Genomic DNA, 22,713 nt, shown 5'->3' on the forward strand with positions numbered 1-22,713 from the left:
GTTTCTAAGCGCGGACCCGGGGATCGAAACCTGTGTTGCTCCGTGTCGTTTTGCTTCCAAGGCGAGCATGTTGCCCCTGAGCTCTCCTCCCGAAACCATGAGACGTATGAATTGCAATTGCCAATGTGTTTTAATGTGGTTTTAAACTGTTGATGCTAAAAAGAGTATTGTCCATCCGTGCATCCAAACACAGTCACCCATCCATCAATTCAGCCCTAAAACTACACACTCGCCTGTTCATCCACACACACACACATCCATTCATCCACCCACTTATTAACCCATTCACACAAACTTGACTCATCCCCCATTCTGTTCACCTACAAATACAGGCAAGCATGCACACACACCATTGACCCACCAATAAACCCCTCACACACATGCACACACAGACCCATTCATCCATCAACCCACTAACGTGCGCACACACACATGATTATCTGCTTGGCGGTAATGGTTAAACATGCAGTATTTGGAAACACTGCATGTTTTACGGCTGTGCCAAATTCCGAGTTTTAAACCTGAAACTCCTGAATTCCACCTGCTTTTGTGAGGAGGTAACTGGTTATGAGGGTATTGGTTATATTTCGCTTCCCCGTGGACTCTGAAAAAATGGGGACTATCTAACGGAGCCGCAATACTCAGAATCATGTGGACTCTTAATGTTACTACATGCTTGCTTGATGCGGCAACAGTCTTTGCATGTTATGGAGCCTCATTATGAGTTTGGTGGTATTTCGGAGGTAGATCCTCCGAGATAACACCAAACGGATTTACAGTTACTACCACTTGGTCCTGTGGAATTACCACGGGATTACAAGTGGTGGTAGGTGGTGTAAATCCCAATTTTCTGGAGTCCATAGGACTCCATTGGGGCTTTATGGCGGAATTACCACGGGTGGAATTACAAGTGGTAATTCCACCAATGCTTGGAGGAAAAGTGGAGGATTGTACATCCTCCACATTTCCTCAAAAAATCAGCGGAATTACCACTCAGTCATTCATTCCACCAGTGGTAATTCGGCCAAAACGTGTAATTTGGTGGTGCAATTCCGCCAGTGGTAATTCGGCCAACACTTGTAATTTGGTTTGTACCAAAAATTGAGATAACTGAATTAGCTCCACTTTTTTCCCACACCACCAAACTCGTAATGAATGCCATGGTATTTTCAGGGGGAATACCGCCAAACACGTAATCAGGCCACTTGACTTGAGAAAAAGCCTTAGCGACAGCCTGTGGACATGCTTGTTGACAGTAGCACTGCGTCGCATATTGGGGAGCATAGAATCCTCTTTTTTTGGTATAACGAGGCTGTCTTTCTGTTCCCTCAGGCTGACCACAAGGCGGTGCTCGAGGTAAACGAAGAAGGCACGGAATCGGCCGCATCCACTTTCTTTGAGGGTGTACCGATGGCGCTTTTCCCGGAGTTTAGGGCTAACCACCCGTTCCTCACAATCATTTCCACAAATGACAATTACATTTTATTTGTGGGGAAGGTTACCAAACCACTTGAAAAATAGTGCCATGGGCACCCGCGTCATGAGCAATGACTGTTGGTAAGTATTGTTATCACAGGAGATGGGAAAGTGATTTGGGACTGCGCCATGCGAGTTCCTCAGATCTCAACTCTTCGCCTAACTCTGATCTTTGTCATTCTAGAACATGCAACATGTATTTACACCTCCACAGTCCCATGATTCATAGAGAGACAGCCAACCATTAGGGAAGGCCCAGGCCTTGCTACATTTCCCACTGACCCCCCCACAAAGGCTAGAGGGCAGCCACAAGGCAGTCATAGCACAACACCGAGCACGTGCCCCAATGTCCAGGATATTTCTTCTCTGTGAAAGATAGTGAGCTAAAGACTCTGGGTAAGTCTCTTGTAACCAAGACTAATGTCTGGCAGAGGGACTCCCAGGACTCTCTTTGTTAATCAGCAATATTTTAGTACAGGCCTGAGCTCCAAAACTTAAGAACAGTCGAGCCATACTCACCAGAGCCATGTGGGAGTGCACCTTGAAGGCCAACATCCAAAAAACAGGATTTCAAAAACCTTCTTTGATGTTTGAAGCTCCACTGATGTTTGCATACTTTAAAATTCCTTCGTAATGGCCAACACTGACATTCTGATCACAATTCAAGATCCCTGATTCATGTTGCCAGGGCTTTAAGTGGGGTGAGAACTGTATGGGGAGCCCTAATTTGGGGGCGTGGCTTGCATGATGGGCGTGGCCTGAAAAGTACACCTTTTCCATATGTCTGTTTAAAAAAGAAAGCTTGAAAAGTACACAAACCATAATAAGGTACGCAAAGAAATATACAAATGAATGTAAACATTTATATATTAGTTTGCGTACCTTATTATGGTTTGTGTAATATGCAAGCCATCTTTTATAAACATAGGAATATGTAGCAGTTGCAAGAGGGTTTTAGCATCAATAAATATCACGCAGTAATGTCATAATAGTATTATTATTACTGTTTGATTCCTTGGCCTGCACTAGTAAACTCTGTTCCGTCACTCCAGTCTGTCCGGCTGTTCCATGTCTGACTTTTACAACCTCTTGTTTCCGTTTCTTCACTAAAAATGTCCCCAAGCCTTGGACTGCACTGGCCATTTATTTTTTGCCTCCTGCCTAAGAGTTTTCATCCTCTCGTCTCCTTCCCTACCCCCCTCTATGCCAGGGAGTGATCTGGAACCACTGGTTATCCAGAGGTTTTGGACTACGACTTCCATGATCTCATTGACTGTGCTTCCTAGGGCTGATGGGAGTTGTAGTGCAAAGCATCTGGAGAGTTAAAGTTTGCAGACCCCTGCACCAAGTAATGATGCTTCCCGATAAATAAGCCCAGATTTCATTTTTTAAATCGTTTTGGCAGGGGTGCAATACCCACTAACACTTCGATGCCCGCGGCCCGCTGACGTAGACAGGGTAGGGCCTGTGTGGGCAAGACCCACCCAAAATCTGTAAATCCCCACTCAGCAGTGCTGTGTGGGAATTAGCAGATGATAATGTCAATGCTGTGGGCCCAACTACATTAGCTTCAGGCCCCACTTGTTAGACAATCCTGGCTACGCCTGGGATAGTGGCAATTGCTTAAACAGGGTGTAAAAACGCATGGAAAAGGTGGAAGCAGGCTCGGATGCTTTTTTTTACACCCTCATCCAGACCTGAAGCTGTAATGATGGCCTCCACGTGCCTGGACGCAAAACAATATTACAAAGAAACCTATGGCCTATGGCCGCTTTTCAAGTGTATGGGCCTCATTATAACATTGCCGGTCCGGTAATAACGGTGTCGGTAGGCTCACTGGCACCATTGTTTCCCGGAATGGCAAAGTACAAGTTTGCGGGCGAGATGCCCTCCCGGCCGCCAGGTCTGACCTGGCGGGCGGAACTGCACCCACCCACAGACCTTAACGGACGCACCGGCACTGTTGCACACAGCGCCGGTGCATCCGTCCTCCCCATTCCCATTGAGTCCTATGGAAAAGCACGACTCCGACGGCATCGTGCTATTTTTACCGGCACGGCTACTGCCGGAGTCGTAGAGAGGCCCTATGTGATTGTTGACTGAATGCTTTTCCTGACATGGAGGACTGTGGCTTTAACTCATGGATTCTACAACAGATTCACGTTGTTGCTTCACAACCTAAGCCTGAGTTTGTACTCTTCTTTTAATCTCACTTTTTCAAGGGTTCATGTATACACGCATTCCATTCGGGAGAACGTAGTCCAGTCCTGGTTTTAACTTTGCATCCAGGGACTCGTTGTCCTGGATTTCCCCATTATAAACCTCGGATTGCCAGTCCCAGAATACAGAGCTCGTGTCTCTGGCATGGGAGGCATAATGTTCGAATATATGTCCATATCTGACCGCGTTTTAATATCTGTTTGCAGGAAGGGGCCGTGCTTGTGTACTCCAGTGGATGTGGACACCCCACAGGATCGACCCTGGACTCGGGAGAGAAGGCCAGGGCTCTCACTGAAGCAGGACATCTGCCCCCACAGTCATTCAAACTGCCCACAACCTCGCGCATGCGCTTTCTTCCATTTGATGAGTGCAATAAAAGAAGTGCCACAGTGTTGAAGGCCATGTCTTGTTGCATCCTTACAAAATCTGAATGTTCTGTGTCCTAAATGTTGATGTTATGTTATTGGGCATTTGTATAGTGCCTTTTACAATTGGTATGATTCCAAAGCGCTTGATTGAGTGGAGGCACCAGCACTTTGAGCACTATGCTTGCATGCTTTTGTCTTTGCCTGGGGGGGGTGCGGGGTGAGTTCGAGTTAGGCTAGTTATGTTTTGTTTATTTATACCACGCACTGCTACCACCCAAGGGCTAGTGCTAAATCCAGACGTAGTTGCCAAATGCAGCTGAATTCGCCTCCTTCCAAATCAGGGATGGTTCAAATACCAATAGCGGTGCTCCAGAAATTCCACGCAGGCCAGTGCAGAACTGAAGTAGGAGATCGCTCACCGCGGCATTTCACCAACATAAAAAAAGTGCTTACTAATGTTTTGAGATATTTATTCTACTTTGCAACTTTTCACATTTTGCTATTTTTACTGCAATCTTCGCTAAGCCAAACCCTTCCCTACTGCTACCAGTGAGACACTGTGCTTTAACAGGCTATCACTTTTGTATTCACATGAACGGGCCTCATCACCAGTACGACCGTGTGGCGGTAAAGTGGCGGTAAAGTGGAGGTGATTCCTTTACTGTCACATTACTGCCCCACAAGAGTTTAGCCTGTGAAATTAGTGCAGTGGAATGGTTGCTCCAGTAATTGAGAAAAATACCCCACTCCAAAAAGACGACTAGCACCACCCTGCCACCACTCGTAATCCCATGGTAAGTCCACAGGACTGAGTGACGGTAACGGGAGTCGATTATGGCAGTAAATTGGCGGATTTACATTCAAACTCGTAATGAGGCCCTAGTCCCCAAATACCAACTAGAATGAATCCACCAAGCAAACAAATGATCTTCTACTAGTGTGAACGCCTGTGTACACGGGCCAAACTGTGCGAAGAAAGCACATTTCAGAGTGTTAATATTTTATGTGGTATATATTTTCATGCAATTTATGTTCATAGAAAAAAATATTGACACAGCAGGACCACTACACATCCCAAGACAACAGCTCCCCCTAGTGGTGACAACAGGCAAAGCTATGTGCTTTCGGGCAGACCCTACTGCGCATGACTGCATCGGGCAGACAGACATCTGACCTTTAATATTATAGGACCACTAGATATTCTAAGGCAACAGCTCCCTCTAGCGGTGACAACAGGTGAAGCTACGTGCGTCCAGGCAGTCTCTACTGTGCATGACTGAATCGGACAAACGCACATCTGGCCTTTAATATTATAGGACCACTATATATCCCAAGGCACCAGCTACCTCTAGCGGTGACAACAGGTGAAGCTATGTGCGTTTGGGCAGTCTCTAGTGCGCATCAATGCATCGGACAAACATACATGTGGCCTTTTATTATAGGTAGATTGGCAGCTTCAGTCAACAAATGTATGGTTTTGGTTGACATTAATTTATGGGCCGCTTGTCCAATGAACACTCAAGCTAAGGAGATCAAAACCCAATCAGAAGCCAGTGAGTTTGCCTTCATGGATTTAGATCCTACGCGCGTTCATGGACGTTCACTAGACTAGCTGATTACGGATAAGTTCATGATCTTAATGGACAAATTGCTCTCTGTAACCATCTGTTATCAAGGATGACGAATAAGGGTTGCACCCCAAATAATTGATCAAGTCCATAGGTGAGGTACTGCACCAACAATGGTACAACCCAACACTTTGCGGAATGGTAGTGGCCGAAAAGAAATGGCCAAGGACATAAGGCTGGTTAACAGATCACTTTTACAGGAGCTCAGGATAGAAAACAAAGGTGAAATTACACAGGCCAAGAAACATTTCTTTATTAAAAAGAGATTTAGGCAGCAGGACATTTAAGTAAACAGGTTGCGACACTGATTACGTGGGTCATTATTCAGCGGCCCCTTTTTCTACACCCATTCCCTCTCTCCCTTTACTGTGCAGTCGGATTGTGACCCCTCCATCCCATTTTCACAGGGGGACAGAAAAGTGCCCACCCCCCATTTAAAAGAGAAAAAAAGGATTTCAAATCCTTTATCGTGGATACATCCCTGTTGAAGCAAACCGCGCTCCTGCTTTGGATAAAATACAAAAACTGAAATTACCTAAAAAGATTGGGATCAGAACATTCTAGTACACATCTCTTTCAAACATTGAAGTTAGTCGAAAAAGTTGGCCATGCCAAGTGAGCCTGTTATGATTGATTGGTTGCAGGAAATGCACTCTTTTCTGAAGTAAAAATCACCAGGAAAGTGAAATCATCGGCCTAGTTGCTCACATACGAACAATATTCCATGAGCACCTCAACATCCTGCATGAACGCAGCTATACCCCACGCAAAATCGGCCTAGCTACACACATATGCGCACTACACTGGCCTTATGCCGCCAGAATGCAGTCTCGGAGACCAACCACCGGACTGCACACATTCGACTGATCTCTCACTACCACCGCACCTAATGCTAGGCTGCAGCTACCATCAAGCAATTCACACTAGCTGCTCACATACTGAGTGCACTCAAGCACCCTATATACCCTACTCTCTCCACTAACCTGGACTACGGTCCCCGAGGGCGTTCAACCCACAAGCGCTTTGAGATCATACCAATGATATATAAAGCGCTATATAAATGCCAAATAACAGTAACAATAACAATAAGGATAGATCTAGAAAAAAGTCAATAAATAAATCAAAAATCACATCTGAATTAGAGCAATCTTGTTGTAATCAGGGGTGTTCCTAGGTCTGGAAACGATCTGGCGCTATGCTAATTATGGGACTGTCGGGACTGGGGGCTAACGAACCCTTTTGGTTGTAACCCCTGAGCTTCTATCCATGGCTGAAACCAAAAGACCCGGCCCTATAGCCCCCTCAGAGCCCCCCTAGCAACGCCTCTGGCTGTAATAATGCTTCAGCGTTTCACCTTCACCCAGTCACTCAGGATGAAATTAGAGAGATTGTATAAAAAGGCCAAACCCTGCCCCTTCTACATAATAAAGGAATGCTTCAAAGACTTACTGTTACATGAGGTGTCCCTCCATCACTCCTAGAGCAGTGCCGGACTATGCCACCACATGAAAAAGTACACCTTCGACCTAGGTGATCCACCTTGCAACTAAAAGGCCAATTGCCCATGCATTGTTTCTAATTACAATCCTGGAAGATGCTGGAAGTATGCAATGTGTGGAGGCTCGCGGTCTCCTGGGTGCGCGGCAGCCAGGGTTCACACCTTGACGGGATCATTGAGATTTGATTTTGATTATTTATATCGCACACCAAGACAGACTTAACTATATCCGGGCGCAGATGGATCAGAAAAAGCCTCAATGAGGTACTGCACATATCATGTACACATTCTATCCCAGAGCTGGACAGGCCTAATTAAACAAGTGCGTTTTTAAAGCCTTCCTAATCTGGGCCAAAGACTGGCTAGCTCTGATCTCTATTGGGAGCAGATTCCATAGTTTGGGTCCACAAACTCCAAATCTCCTATCCCCTCTGGAGACAAATTGGGAGCGTGGGACAATCAGCAGAAGCTTGAGATGGCAACTATACATGTGGCGGTGCACTTCTATGGACCTTGAGCAGTCACTCGGACTTACTCCTGCTCATGATGCATCTTTCCGCCTCCTTTGACACGCTCAGCCAGTGGGTCATTCGCCATAGATTTCGTTCTGCGGCAGGGGTGTCTGGTAAAGCCCAGAAGTGGTCTGAATCCTTTCTCGTTAATTGCTTTAACGGCATGAGCCTGGATGGTTTGCCCTCAGGTCCCATCCAACTTCATTGTGGTGTCCCCCAAGGTTCAGCACTGTCTCCATTATTCTTTGATCTATTCACATAACCATCTCATGATTACTGCACGGCATTGTTCTGAGATATCACTGCTATGCATATTACCCTCCCGCTCCCCATTAAGTTCTCAGGGGAATCAGTGTATGATATCAAATAATAACAGACCTATAAACAAGGTTTTGTCAAGTGTAAAATATTGGATGCACAGGAATTGGTTTAGGCTGAATTTTGAGATGAATGAGGGGAGGATAATCAGCCCAGATGCCCAGAAGAGGAAGTGCTAAGGCTTGCCGTGCTCCTTAATGCTGGATTCTAGGGCACTACCAGTCCCGCTCCCAAGTGACAACGCTCAGCATCACCTTTACATACTCAGTAGTCAGAAGAGGAAGTGACTATATACACCGTTTGTAACACACCCTGTCTAACTCACCAATCCACACCCGAGCCACATAACCGGGCAACCATTGGAGCCAATCTCCAGTCATGCGACGCCATCGACATGGGGGCAATATTTTTATACAGAGACCACGCGGACAAATACCAGCTTTATCCACTTCATGCCCCTCCAATTCTGCACTACCTACTCGTTCAAACCGAAGACATGTAAGATTGCCGCCTTGGCTGACAAATGCCTCGTTGAGACTGCGCCCAAGCATCTTGCTATTGGGCTAAAATCATTTTAACTGGAACTGAACAGATCTCTGAGGTCAACTAATGTGACCCTTATTCCACCTCTTAGATTTACTATATCACCTCTTACTGGAAAGAGTCTTTCCGTTCGAGGTGCCTTCGTCTCGAATTGGCCCCTTGAATCACTAAGCGATAAATCAGACATTAACCATTTTGTTTTAAAAACAGCTAAAAACTGTCTTGTTTCACAATATTTGGACACTTAAGCATGCCCAGGATTGCTTTCGACGGTGGTTTACATATGTTATGTTACAGTGCATTTGTATAGCGCCTTATATACCATTGGTATGATCTCAAAGAGCTGTGGGTTGAACGCCCTCAGGACCATAGTCCAGGTCAGTGGAGAGAGTAGGGTGTACATATATATGTATGCTGTTTCTTCTTCCCTGCACTCTAATGCCTTTTGGGTTGTAGTTTCTTTTGCAAGCACTGACAGAGTCTGCAAATGTAATGGCCATTCACTGCACTCAATAACTTTTTGGAGAATGTGGGACTCAGAGAGTTGGGAGCAATGTTGTCCATATGATCCTTTTCATGACGTCAATGTTTGACATTAAGGAATTTGGGCTAGTAAGGGAATTTGGGGTAGTAAGGGAATTTGGGATAGTAAGGGACTCTAAAAGGATTACACCAACAATGTTTTATTTTTGTTTAGTTGATAAGTTAAGGGCTAGGTTACTATTCGCCCGCCACATTCCCTAATCACAGCCCAGTTAAGAAGCTTGCACAGGATATATTGGCAGGTGTTTGATTAGATTACTTTTAGGCCAATTGTTCGTTGTTAGGAAGAGGTACAATTACAAGGAGATTGTAACGCTCACCTGTTTCCCATGGAGGTGCGGCTTCGGTCCTCAAGGTGGGGCGCCGGACTCCAAAGATGAACAGGATGGGCCCATCAACTCTAGCTTCTCAGGCTCGCAGGAATATCCTCCTGTGCGTGAAAAGGGAGTGTTACCCACTGACGGAATGGTGCTCAAGCCTCCCACTCCCTTCCAACCCTCCACGATACCACTTCACGGTTCCCCTGTGAAGCCTCACCTTAGGATCTGGAAGGAAGAGCTCTCCATCCTGCTTCTGATGCAGGGGCGCGTTGAAACCCAGTTACTTCACTGGATTGAGGATTAGTGTTCAGGTAAGCTTGACTGTTCAGGTAAGACGCAGTATAAGTTCTGTCCAAAAGTTCAAGCCTTAATAATGTTCGTAGTCTGGTTGCAGCAAGCGTTTAATTCTTATGTCTTTTTCCCCATAGGGGCCGGGGTTCGGTATGCCGGAGATATGGCGCCGACCCGAAGTGAAACGTGCAGCTTCAGTAAATGCCAGGTAAGTTCGGGATGAGCGCTCAGGTAATGTCTTTGCATTCGCTCATTCAATGTCTTGGCCTTTTTTCCCCTTAGGGGCCGGGGTCCGGAAGCGGCAGGACCCGAAATGAAGTGGAAAAACCCAACGGGTAAGTTTTCAGGAACTTGAGCTTTCCTTATTCCTTTTCTCCCTCTCACCTTTGTTCTTGTCTTTTTCCCCTAGGCGCCGGGACGTGGCGAAATCCGGATGATCGCCGCTGAAGATGGAGGCGCCTGGAAAAGGTGAGTAAAATGCAGCGCTGCAGCGATCGTAGTGAAATGCTTTTAAAATGATGTCTTCCTTTTCAGGATCGTCGGTGAAATGATTCCGGGATGCAGATTTAGCAGGTAAAGTCTTTCCTTCTCCAATTCTCCTCCTTTCTCCCTTTGCAGGTGATCCAGGGTGCTGGCAGGCGTGGCAGAAGTCAGGATGCAGGAGCAGACACGGTGAGCGTCCAGCTGCTAGGTGCAGAACAATGCGAAGCACGTGTGGCTGTTCGGGTGGGGTTTAAATAGCTTTGGAAGAAGTTCCTGGTATGTATCCTTCCACCAATCTGGTATGTATCCTTCCCCGACCACACCCGGGTGGAAAGTAGTCCCACAGGTAAAGTAGTCCCAACCAGGCCTCAAGAGGGCCTGGATGAAGCAGCAAGGTCTGCATCAGGTAAGTGTGCACCCAAGCACTTACACATAAATCCTCCTTTATGAGCCTGGCGCCTAAGGCGCCAGGACTGGGGTCCACTATGAGCCTGGCGCGGCGCCAGGACTGAGTCCAAAGGGCCCCGACTTGGGCCCGCTGAGACTTCCCAGGAGTGAATGATGTCTGCCTCTGGGGTTGCTGGGCCCGGCCTGGCTCCTTAGAGGTAGGCATCATGACAGAGATATTCTTCAATTAAAAGAGGCGAATCAAATTCTTCAAGGAAACAAATTGCCCAGTAAATAAGGATTTATTTGCAGATCACTGGATTACTTAGAGCAGGGTTGTCCAACTTCAGGCCACAAGGGCTGGATCCATGCCGGGTTTTCAGGATATCCCTAATTAATATTCATGAGACAATTTGGCATACAATGATTCAAAATGTATGCGCATGTTTGCTCATGAATATTAATGAGGGATAGCCCAAAAACCTGTCAGGATTGCGGCCCTCGAGGCCCAGGATTGGACAACCCTGCACTTAGAGCTTTTCCAGATATTGAAAACACCCTAGTATGGGAAGTGGGTGTTGATCTGCAGGCCATGAATAGAGCATAGTACTCCAAGTCTGCCTGCAGGAGCCAGATTCCCTCTGGGTATTCAGGATAGCCACACACAAAAAATGCCTTAAGCACAATGCATCATCATGAGATGTATGTACATAGTTAATGGTCATATTGGAAACCTGGTGTGGGTGGTCCTCTCAAGGACCGGAGTAAGAGACCTCTGATATTGAAGCTATATCTTAGATTCTTCAGCTGTCTTTAATGTAAGTGAACAAAGAGGGTCCTTCGATGTGGGATGCCATGGCAAGTTTGGAAACACATTCAGTAGGACCTATACCTTGCAAATGGGACCAATGCAGAAAACCCAGATGTCAAATAGTTCAGTGCAGCTTTTGGACCAAACCAAGTTGAAGCCCACACCCTAAGTAGTGGCATGAGATGGGTACCCGCGCGTGACATTATAACATGCTCATTATATGAGAATTGACCTGGATTGGTCCCAAAAGAACAGAGTTAATCTCTGAAATGTCAATGTACTTCTTTGCATTTCATCATGGTTGCTCGCTCCATGAATCTCATTGGTGGAGCTTCCGAGTGAATCTGATTCCACCTTATTGGCCCAGTGTTGCCATGGATACATCATAAATGATTTTTGATAACCTATAAATGCCTATCTCTAGCGCATCAATCCCTCAGTCTTTATGGCATGGCGCTTCCATAGGAAAATATCTGAACACTGTCCTGTGCTAAATGAAAAACCACTGAAATTGAATGCCCTTGAGGGATATGTCAACAAGAATGGTCTATGCATTAACACCAACAAATCGGAAATTCTCATATTACAGAATTTGAGGACGGGTAGAGCACGTTCGATCAAAACATTTAGATGGCATTTGGGAAATGAGGAACTCATGATTTCACTCCACACCAGATATTTGGGAATGATAATCAGTGCAAATCTGAATGACGCACCCTGGGCGGACAATGTGAGAAGTAGATTTAGGCAATTGGCAATTCAAGCATCAGTTCTGAATAGAAAATATGGTAAATACTCCTTAAAACCTGTGCTTGATTTCTATAAACAGAAGGCCGTACCTGCAATAATCTACGGTGCCGAGTGTGCCCTGGGATGCTCGCACACCCTTTGGGATACCCTGGAGAACACCTTTTGGTCAAAAATGTTATGGCTACCCAAGGGGACTCCAACTGCATGCATCCGCTTTGAACTGAACCTCATATCAATAAATGCTTGTATTTGCTGGAACATGTTGGCACTTTTTTTTCGCATAATGACAGCAGATTCCTTTCTGCCACAATTTCAAGTGGTACATGATCCAGGAAGCCGAGACAAAAACGGCATATTGTCCTTATGGGCCTATCGAGCCAATGAAACTCTAAAGGACTTAAATGCTGACATTTTTATGTTACAGACCAATACCAATCTGGTTAAAAAGAAAGTATGGGAACAGGATTGGTGCATGACAGAAACTGTGCGACGACAACACAGGATAATGAAGAACGTCCCAAGTGAAGCGAAATCACTCAATATCAAAGATACCTCATAACATTTCCGGATCAATTTCGAAGAATTTTGTACATAAAATTTGGAATGAACTTGTTTGATACACATGAGAGACTAAGCACATGGTCCAAAGCTGTTGGCGTAAAGTCTGCTTGTAGGCTGTGTAAGCATCAAGAAGGAACATTGAAGCATCTGACCCTCTTTTGCACAGCCCTCTGCGGAGAGAGAATTATTAATCTAGGAGGTCTTGTCGCTTTGAGAAAATCATTTAGCGCCCAAGATTGGTGGAAAGCTATGTTTGACGAATCAGATAGAAGGTTAACCATTGCATTAAGCTTCTTTTTTGACACAATGGTAAAAACACTAGCTCAAGCGAGGAACATTGTACAGGAACCGCAAAAACACATTTAACAGCTTCCAATCGTTCCGTCCATCTGGAACCGTGGTTTAGACATTTACCTAAAATGACTCTTATGGTGGCGCACTAATGTAAAGGCGGACGGCGAACTATTGCGAAAGATTATCTTTTATTTTGCCTGTCTGTCTTTTGAGGATTGTGGAGGGCCATCACGTGAAGTTGTTTTATGTGTTGTTTAAAGTGTATCTTTTTTTTGGAGTCTTTTTAAAGGTTTGTAATAAACCATATACACATTATTTTAAAAAAGAAATACCCTACCCATGTAAGTTCAACGCCACCCACAAACTAGGGGATGTCTGCTGGTAGTAGTTATTTAAGCACCAAGCCCCCTTGATGGCACCCATTACTTACCGGGCAGGTAATGGCCCGGGGCCCACCTTATAGGCACGAGGGAAGTGAGGGACTTAACGTGGGCCCTGGCACCAGTAAGGGTCCAGTGAAGGATCCCTGAGGTGAAACGCACCGGAGGAAATATGGCGGGCTTCTGTTTCTCAGGAGGCTTGCAAGGCCGGCAATACCATGAGGTACAACCCACCTTCCGCGCTTCCTGGTACGCTAGGAGGCGTGATCACGACATCTCTAGGGTGGAAATAAAAATGAGAACAAGTTACCTGCAGATATGGTTTTCAATTTTTATAAATGTTAGTGCATTTTAGAGAGCTTTTCATCATCAATAAAAAAGAGATGAGACAAACACTGGAACCCATCTGGGAGGTTACTTTCAAAAGCTATTATTCCGGCAGTTAATTCTATATCTAAAATTCTCCTAACATTTCTTTTAATTGGGAACTGAGCACGTGCACCGCCACTCTTTACCAGCTGACGCACCTACAATTCTAGACAGGAAAACAAAACATTACCTCACCACCTACTGATGGCCGGTGTAATATTCAGCTTCTTGAGGAACACTTGTGTTCCTCAAGGAAAGTTTCCACAGAAGTTACTTATTTATTCCGTGTTAGTTACAGTAATCAAGGTAAGTCTTTTAGTAGATAGCCCTGCTAGCGCCCACCACCCAGGCAGGCCAGTCCCAACTGGCACTACTAGAAGTTGGGGTGGGGAAACACGCTAACATGTTATCACACTCACCCATGTGATCCCACACACTCACAGGCCATCCATGAGGGAAAACAGATCTGGCACCACGTTCTCTCTTCTTCTTCACTCTCTTCAGCCTTCTTTGGTCGCCTCCAGATGTTCTACTCCTCCCCTGACTATACCCGTTTGTTCTAGATTTCCACCACCGACAGGTCTCTCCACACCTCCTCCTGAACCATCACCCCTGACCCGCCTCCTCCTGTACCTACATCTCTCTCTTCCCCTACTCCAATTCCTGCACCTTGAGATCTTTCCCCTCAACCTCGTGCTCCTTTTCTTCTCTCGTCATCTGTTCTAACTCTTACACCTTGGGAGACTCTTTTCTCAAGAGGATAGCTTAGGGGCAACGTGCTCGCCTTGGAAGCAAGACGACCGATCTTCCGGTCCGTGCTTAGAAACATCTGGGTATTAAGCGCATTATAAATATCCTATTATATCACCCTGAGATCTCCCACGCCTCTTTATCCTGCATCTTCCACCTTCTCCACCTTGCCACTCTGCTACTGCAATCACCCACGCGGGCCTTCACCATCCCCACATTTGTACAGGGACTTGAACCATCCCCCTGGGCTGAGCTCAATACTATAGTTTGCAGCTGTGGCAGGTGATTTCTGTGCACGTAGATTTGGTGAGCTGGTGAGGCATCAGGTGTTTCCCCTGGTAATCTTGCTTGTCATGCCCCACAGACTGAGCTTTGGATAGGCCATTCGCCATCTTGGATCCTTTCTCTTCACCTATGCATGTTGAGATACATTCACAGAACTTGAACGGGAGCAATGGCCGGGCTGGCGCTGGTACTGTGATACACCCGCAGGCCGTTGTGGCCCCGGAAGAGGTGTTATGCTTTCCCTATAGTCTGGCAATCTTGCGTTCTTCCTCCTGTGTCTCTGCCAACAAGTGAGCCACGGAAACTCTCACAATATACTTCAGGTGCATTTTAAAGGGCTCATACCAGGAGAAGAACCATTGTGACCATCCCTTAACCAAGCCCAGAGTGCTGTGGGAGGGGAGGGGGGGGCAAGGGATGTTTCACATACCACTCCCCAAAGCCAATCACGTAGTGGATGCTCGGGCCAAGCCTTCCGATTAGCCTCCACACAGACCCTGAAGGTCTGGCAGGGAACTTTGTGGCATGCCTCCTCCATTTCCTTCAAGCATCCTTCTGGCTTGTCACTGACCCTCCTGAGCGTACGACGGGAGGCACATAAACAAACACCTAAGCCAAGTGTTATGATAGGAAGATCTTCAGGTAGCTTAGGTAAGACAGTACTTCATACTTTATTTAGTTACATAAAACAGTTGCCCGTTGACAGGAGCAGGGAGGAAGCCCACTGGCACCCACCACCATGGCTACAGGGTTTCCGACTGCCTAGGGTGGAACACTCACACCAGACAACATTTCACTCATCCAACATTCCACCCATGACGTCACTCAGCCACTGACATCAATCAAGCTCCGCAAACACTCAGGTCAAGTCAACATACTCAGGTTCAGTCATAACACCAAGCCTTTGTTTTCTGAATTCTAGCCAGCCTAACCAGAGGGGAGTAGTTAGTCGCTCGTACACACCTCCTGCCTGTGAGTTAATATTTAGGGCTGTCTACCAGCCACTGAGCGGTTAAGCAGTCTATCTCTATAGTGTCCTAGTTGAGTTCCGATGGATACAGTTTAAACCCCAACAAGTTAAAGAAGAGTAGCTGCTCAATCCCATTTTCAGCTTGGAAGAGGAATGCTCCATGACCTACCTGGTTAGCGGCAGAAAGCAGAATATAATTGCTTTTAAAATCAGGCCTTATCAGGAGGGGTGGGTGGCAAGGGAACTGTGTTCAAGGGCTTACAATCTCCTTCTTTGGTTGTCCGTTGAAGTTGATTCAGTCTTCTTGACTCCAGTTGGCAAGTCAATGGGGATGGTAGTGTGAAGAAGTTGGCAATACGCCGTCTATGCTATCAAACTAGTTGTTACACTCACCTGCTCTCCACGGGGGCGTGCTCGTGTTCGAAGGATGATGTCTGCACTGGTTTCGCTCTGCTTAACTGAGGGTGCTAGCTCGCGTCTTCCCTTTGTTCTTGCCTCAGGAGATGCTCGTCTGCAAGTCGAAACAAGATATTAGCCAATTGAATGGAGCGGGTTTTGGTTTTCCCCTCCTTCCGATTTTCACTTCTCTTCCTCTGGCTCACCTTGGTTTTTTAATGGGTGAGCTCTCCGTCCTGCACACTCTGGCAGGGGCGCGATTTCACAGTCTTTCCAGGATCTAGTTACTTCACTGATCCGATGGAGATTGCTGAAGTGGAAAGGCCGGAGTAAGCAGGTAAGTCTCTATTCCAATAACTCCTTGAAATAGCTGCCTTAAGTCTTTCTGCTCGAGATATCTAATGTTCGTTCTTGTCTTTTAGGTGTGGCTTTAAGTGGCTTTCGGATAATGGATGACTCGCCTGACAATGATGAGCAGGAATAGTATAGCACTGTGCGGGGCATGCTAATTGTTCGCTGTATTTAGCTTTCCTTGCTGTGTGCGACTAACCTGCTTTGTCTGTTCTGGCAGGTGTGGCGCAGTTCCAGGAAGAAGATGGAAGAGCCGCTTGACAGGTTGAAATGCGGTGCAATGTTGGAATGATGAAGAACTGCTCAATGGAGTTCCTAGAGGTGGCCGAATTCAGGTGAGTAACTACTCGAGAGGGTCCCTTCAGTTCTGCTCTTCTACAGATGTGGCGGTCCATGGGTAAGCAGAAGGCGAGATCAGGATGTTCTGCAGGTAAGGCCTTCAATGCGTTTCTAACTCCTGTTCTTCTCTTTTCTCAGGTGCCAATGGAAAGAAGACTGTGGATGGGCGCGGCAGAAGGGAAGCAAGAGCTGAGCTGACACGGTGAGCGTTCCGCTGCAGGAGTGCAGAATAACGCGAAGCGTGTTCAGTTTGCAGTGTGCGGTTTAAATAGCCTTGCAAGTGGTTCCAGGAAAATAGTCCCCCTTAACCGTATCCTGCCTCCAGGTAAAGTAGTCCCAAGCCACACCCTATACTGAATGGTTCAGCCTCTCAGAGCCAAGTATATGGCCCATGTATTTAGCACCTACCATGAGCCTGGTGCCAGCGGCGCCATGACTGAGTCCAGGTGAGCCCAGCTGGGGCCTGGGAAGACCCCAAGGAAGCCAAAGTTCGGGATGGGCTCACCAGTTTCAGGGTTTTGGGAGCATGCACCATGACACTAGTCCAAGGAAGCTGATATTACACCAGGAACACAGCTGGATTTATTTTTCGGTAATTCATTCTCAGACTAGAAGTCTGTGGGATTTTACAAACTTCATTTAGATGTCTCATGCGGGTACCCCAGGTCTTAGTTTAAATTACACAATTCTCCAGGTATGCGCCTGCAAGCATGCACTGAGGCTACAAGATTGACACCATGATATATTGAACGGTGACCGGTGTGCCAGGGAGTCCGAGTGGCAATACAGTAAACGTTTAAAGTCACAAAGGTGTAGAGAAGGCTGTCTTCACTTGGTTTGCCTGTGCCAAGGGAATCTGTCAGTATTCTTTGGTGAGATACAATGTTGAGATGGATTGAGCTGGTGTAATTTGCTGTATCGTTTAGTCTATGTGATGCATAGGGCTTGTCAAATGGAGATATTTAATTAACTTTTTCCAGACGTCTGTACAAATTCAAAACCTTCCACTGTGGGATATTCTGACCCACTCAGCTGAGCTGTGTTACATCACTTTACTGCATTGGTGCAGGAAACAGCACAAAATGGATATGCTGACCCTTGTGCGCACCAACATCCCTAAACTGCGTTTTGCAATAACCAGAAAATGGCTACACTACCCTACCAACCCCATGTCAGGTGGGGTAAAACAGAGTACTCACTGCAGGAATGTGCCAGTGCGCTCTGCAACATTTTACATGGAGCAAAGGAAAGAAGCAGCATTACCTTGCTGTAAACCTAAAATGCTGCTTTAAAATGTCATCTTTTCAACCTTCAAAGTGCTGTTTGGTGCAAATTTCATCAATTCCTCCTGAACCACTGTGATTAAAAAGGACCTGCAATGCCCAGGATCAGTCTTGAGTCTCAGAGGGAGCGGGCCTCATTTGAATGAGAGCTCATACCAAAGGTATCTTTGAAAAAGCAACCCAGGGACTTTGTTTTACATTTTCCATGCGGGAGAGGGGTGGGGGGGGCATCTATTTCTTTGCAACAGTATTTAAAGAATCAGCTGTCCAGAGAAAGACTCTAAACAAATGCTTGATACATTTATCGATGCTGCAAACAATTCCAGCTCTCAAAGGAAGGACTAGAGCAGACTAAAATGTGTATTTGCTGCAGATGAAAACCGAATTTAAAGGAAAAAGTTAAATGTGCTTTTTCCTGAATGAAGAGCAAAATCACCTATTTTTAAAAGTATATTATTGTGTAAAGGCCCCTTTTTGCCTCAGTATGACGCGCTACTTGCGTCACCTGGGAAAGTTAGCAAAAAACCTATCGCCACTCTGGATTGGTTCCTCGAGTGGTAGGGTTAGTATAGCATACGTATAGAGAACGCTGTTAGTGGTTGAGGGTCAGTCAGGTGGTATACTTGGGTTGTCCCTTCTATTAGATACTTGAAAATTGTTACACGAAGACCCCTAATGATTGGCTAATGTTAGTGGCGTCAGTGATGAGTGCCCCATGTTCTGATTGGTCCACTCGCGAGCCCTCCAGCCTGGGACCATCGTTGTTCCCAGCTCGTGTTGTACCTGTCATTTGCAACAATATGTAACTATGTGTTCGTGCAGACAATGCGTGGATTTGCTCATATGACTGACAGCAGACCATTCCCATCGCTGTAGGTGTCCATTGGGTCATTTCATTGTTGCAGCCTGTGTCCCAGACGTGGGACCCAGGCGACTTCTCCCTCGTGGGTCTGGCACCCTGTCAGGTTTGGCTTGGTCACGTGAGGAGAGGCCGTCGCTGAGGCAGAATTCTGCACATTTAACGTTGTATTTGCCTCTGCGTGTCTGGCTTTGCTTACAGGTGTGACCTTGGCGTCGGATGGTAGCATACGAGTTGCAACATCGCTCCCTTGGCTATCAGTTCTCGCTGGGCTCGTTCTGCAGGGTCAGCAATTGTACTCTTACTTGCTCAGTGTTCATGGAGGCTCTTTCTTGCGGCCTACTAGGGCCTGGTGCATAGGTGGGGATGTTTAATGCACAGCACTTAAGTTGCGGTGTCACATTGCTTCACAGGCAGTATCATGTCTTTGTTGTATTTTCATCACAATGCAAGGGTCAGAGAAGCGCCAGCAAGCATGTAAACGAGTGCTTTGTGCGTCTTGCGTTTCTGCATTTCAGAGAACCTATGTTAAAAAAAATAACAAAGATGCACGTCAGTGGGTGTGTCCTTCACCTACGTCATAGCACTGAGTATGTTCTTCGTGTGGATTGGTGTGGGAGTGTCCAGTGTGCATGGTGGCACGGGTGGTCTTGACAGTTGGCTAGGTCGTCATGGCATCTCTAATGATGTATTTCCTTATTGTTGAAGGGCTTAGTTGAGTTCATCCATGCCGCAGGTGTCGGCTTGAGCAGGGCAGGCTGGTGGGGAGGCTGGTGGGCACATCCGCATGTTCCTGTACCAAGGTATTTGGTCGTCTGGTAGATAGGCAAATTCATCTCGTGACGGGTGTCTGGGTCTCGATCCTCTAGGCCAGGGGCGCGAGGAGATTGGGGGGAGTCTTTTCTCCCATTCTCCCACTTCAGTCCCCCCTCTGGTCGACTTGTCGACCACAAACATATCCTTTTCTTTATCTCCTCTTACTCTCCATATTTTAGTTACTCCTCCCAGGTGTCCATAGTGGTTTACATGGTCCTCAAATGACCAATACATATATATACAACTTCCTCCCGGTGTGCAGTATACCCATCTCCCGATGTAGCTCCGCGGGTTTCTTGGGTTTTCGAGCTTTACGGATGGTGGGTCCAGGTGGTTGGTGATGATCTGTTTGCGCAGTTTCTCTCTTTCCTTTATTATGGTGTCTGTGTGCTGGTCATCATCAGTTGGCATCAAGGGGTGCATACCAACCATTTCGATCATTTTGTCTGTAGTGCGTGCCTTCCGGGCCTTCCAGAACCTTATTATAATCAATGCAGCCCCAGCCGGTATTATACATCCAACTATAATCTTCAGCCCGTCCGACAGCCATGTTGGCATCCATGACCATAACAATGAAAACCAGCTGTCATCCTTCTTCACTCCTTTACTTTCTTCCATCATTTTGGAGTGCATCTGGGCCAGTTGTGATACTGCTTTGGTGAGTGTACCATTGTCGGCATCGTTAGCAGGGTTAAATGTGCAGCATGATTGTCCTATCTTTGCGCAAACTCCTCCCTCCATCACTGTAAGGAGATCCAATACATATCTGTTCTGTAGTGCTACCATCCTCACCGCTCGTAGTTCCTCTTTTATTGCGTTGAATCCGTTTACTGTTGAATTAATGGTCATCATCAGTTCCCATCGGGTTATCTGGAGCCATTTAGCGTTTCCATAAGCTTGTAGTCCAGGGTGTATTATTGACGAGAAGAACATTGCGGCTCTGCTAAATAATCTGTGTTCTGGTGGGATACAAGTGAGTGCTGTTTCCGACCTTCCCCACAGGTAGTTTCCTGTCAGAGGTTCTCCTTGTCTCTTTTTCCTATTCAGGACATTATTGTTGTTGTTGTCGTTGTCCGAACCCCTCTGTTGTTGTACTGATCTCTTCTTCCTTTTGTTCCCTTCATCCATTTTGGGGAAGTTGGCCATGTTCACATGTTTTTGGGGCACCACTAGTGATGGTACATTAATGTGTACCATTGTGCATATACCATTCCACAACGGGAGCAGGGTGTGATATGCCTTATTTCCGCAGCCCCAGTAGTGATCCATTAACACTGCTGTTCCTGCACCCCCCTCTGGTAACTCTAACACGCTTGCACAGTTGGTGTTGTATCCCACCTCCACATCTCCTCTGTGTTGGTAGCATAACTTGGGCGCGGTCAGCGGTAGTATGCTCATTGGGTCTTCATCCTTCTCCATCCATGTCAGCATGGGTACGTACTTGCCCCATATCGTCCAACATATGTCATTGTGTTCCTTTATGGTGGTAATATTTTCTCTTGTTACCATGTTGCTACCCACTACACCTATGTCCTATTCATTGTTCATGTATACCTTCCCTGTTATTGTTACCAGTGGTCTTTCCCAACAGCCTTGTGCATCAGGAACTTCAGTGGCGTACCAATCACATGGTAGGTATTGCAGTGTTACTTTCTTCGTTTCTCCCTTTTCAGGGCCACTTGTCATGTACCTGAACGCTTCAGCATGCAAACTGCTCTTGTGGTAACTCAAATATGACTTGAGGAAATTGTTTTCGTATGGATATGTGTCTCGCGTTTTCCACACCATTCTCACCACCGTTCCTTGAAATCGCCCTCTCGTTTGGAATAGTGCCAAATATATTATACATCGTGCCGTCTTCTCTTCTATTTCTGTGGCGACGAATGTTCGGGAAGCACACATAGCGTATAGGATCAATGAGCAGACATAACAGCTGTCTTCTGTTGTCTGCTTACCTATTTGTGTCATGTGTTGGTACCACATGTTGTTCGATACGTGTGCTGAATCTGTTATGTAATTATCAATACCTTTATTATCTGAGTATGTGCTGCGTTTAACTCTACTTCCCTTATGCGGAGGGTTGCTAGTACCACCTGACGTAACTCCTGTTGCAGCCGTGGGAGGGGGTACCTTAGGTTTGGGTGCAGCCATAATATTGATAGCATAACTTTTCTGCCATACAGAGGCAGCCAATAGACCAGTAATGACCAGTACTCCTATAATTTTTATTACAAAAGCTAGTCTCACCGGCATTTGTTCTTACCTTGCTGCAGTCCGGCAGCTTATTCTTGCGACGTTAAAGTTGCCTGCCTGAAAATTCTCAATATGCTTGTAAATATGGTTAGTTGTCGTTATCAAGCCCTCCCTATCAAGTAGTCGTTCAGTGCCCAGGCGAAGAGCTGCTCCCACGCCAACCTGAGTGATCTATCTCTTAGAGCAGGTAAGTGCTGGTGAACATGGGGCATTGATTGTTCTATGGCCAAAATAAATGCGGTGTAGTAGACACGTACCCTCCTTCTTTTTAGGTACTTTGGCCTTCTTATATGATATACAAATTGGTGTGATAGGGCTTCAGGGTAGTTATCGTCTGCGGGTAGCATCTACTCCTGGGCAATGTACGCTGTTAGTTACTTATTTTCTTAACAGTACAATTACACACGGTACCTGCATGTGCGAGAGAAGAAAAAGAGAAAACATACAAGTGTTTACATATGTATGTGCGCAGAACAATGTCCTTCAACTGGGGGTGACCTTAGTGGGCAGGGGATTTGGGGCTCAACTGGCGGAAGTCTGTTTACTTTTCGATCTCGTAACCACGGGATGGGCTGTGGGGAAGTGTCCAGTGTCTATTTCAGTACTTGTCTCTGGGGACTCTGGGGGGTGATAGGGTGTAGTGACACTAATGTTGTCAG

At 46.3% G+C, this 22,713-nt stretch overlaps 1 protein-coding gene across 1 annotated transcript in view; it reads left to right on the forward strand.

Annotated features, from left to right (window-relative positions):
• The window catches only part of LOC138527005 (alpha-1-antitrypsin-like), a 70,406-nt gene extending 66,313 nt beyond the window's left edge, over window positions 1–4,093 (forward strand). Inside the window, exons 6-7 of the mRNA XM_069637986.1 lie at window positions 1,333–1,557; window positions 3,903–4,093. Coding sequence (XP_069494087.1) covers window positions 1,333–1,521 — 189 coding nt within the window. The 3' untranslated portion in view covers window positions 1,522–1,557; window positions 3,903–4,093. The remainder of the gene's footprint in view (window positions 1–1,332; window positions 1,558–3,902) is intronic.
• The last annotated feature ends 18,620 nt before the right edge of the window (window positions 4,094–22,713 follow it).

Source organism: Ambystoma mexicanum, chromosome 14, assembly GCF_040938575.1.
Source record: "Ambystoma mexicanum isolate Mex_15411 chromosome 14, UKY_AmexF1_1, whole genome shotgun sequence".
In the NCBI taxonomy this organism is placed as follows: Eukaryota; Metazoa; Chordata; class Amphibia; order Caudata; family Ambystomatidae; genus Ambystoma; species Ambystoma mexicanum.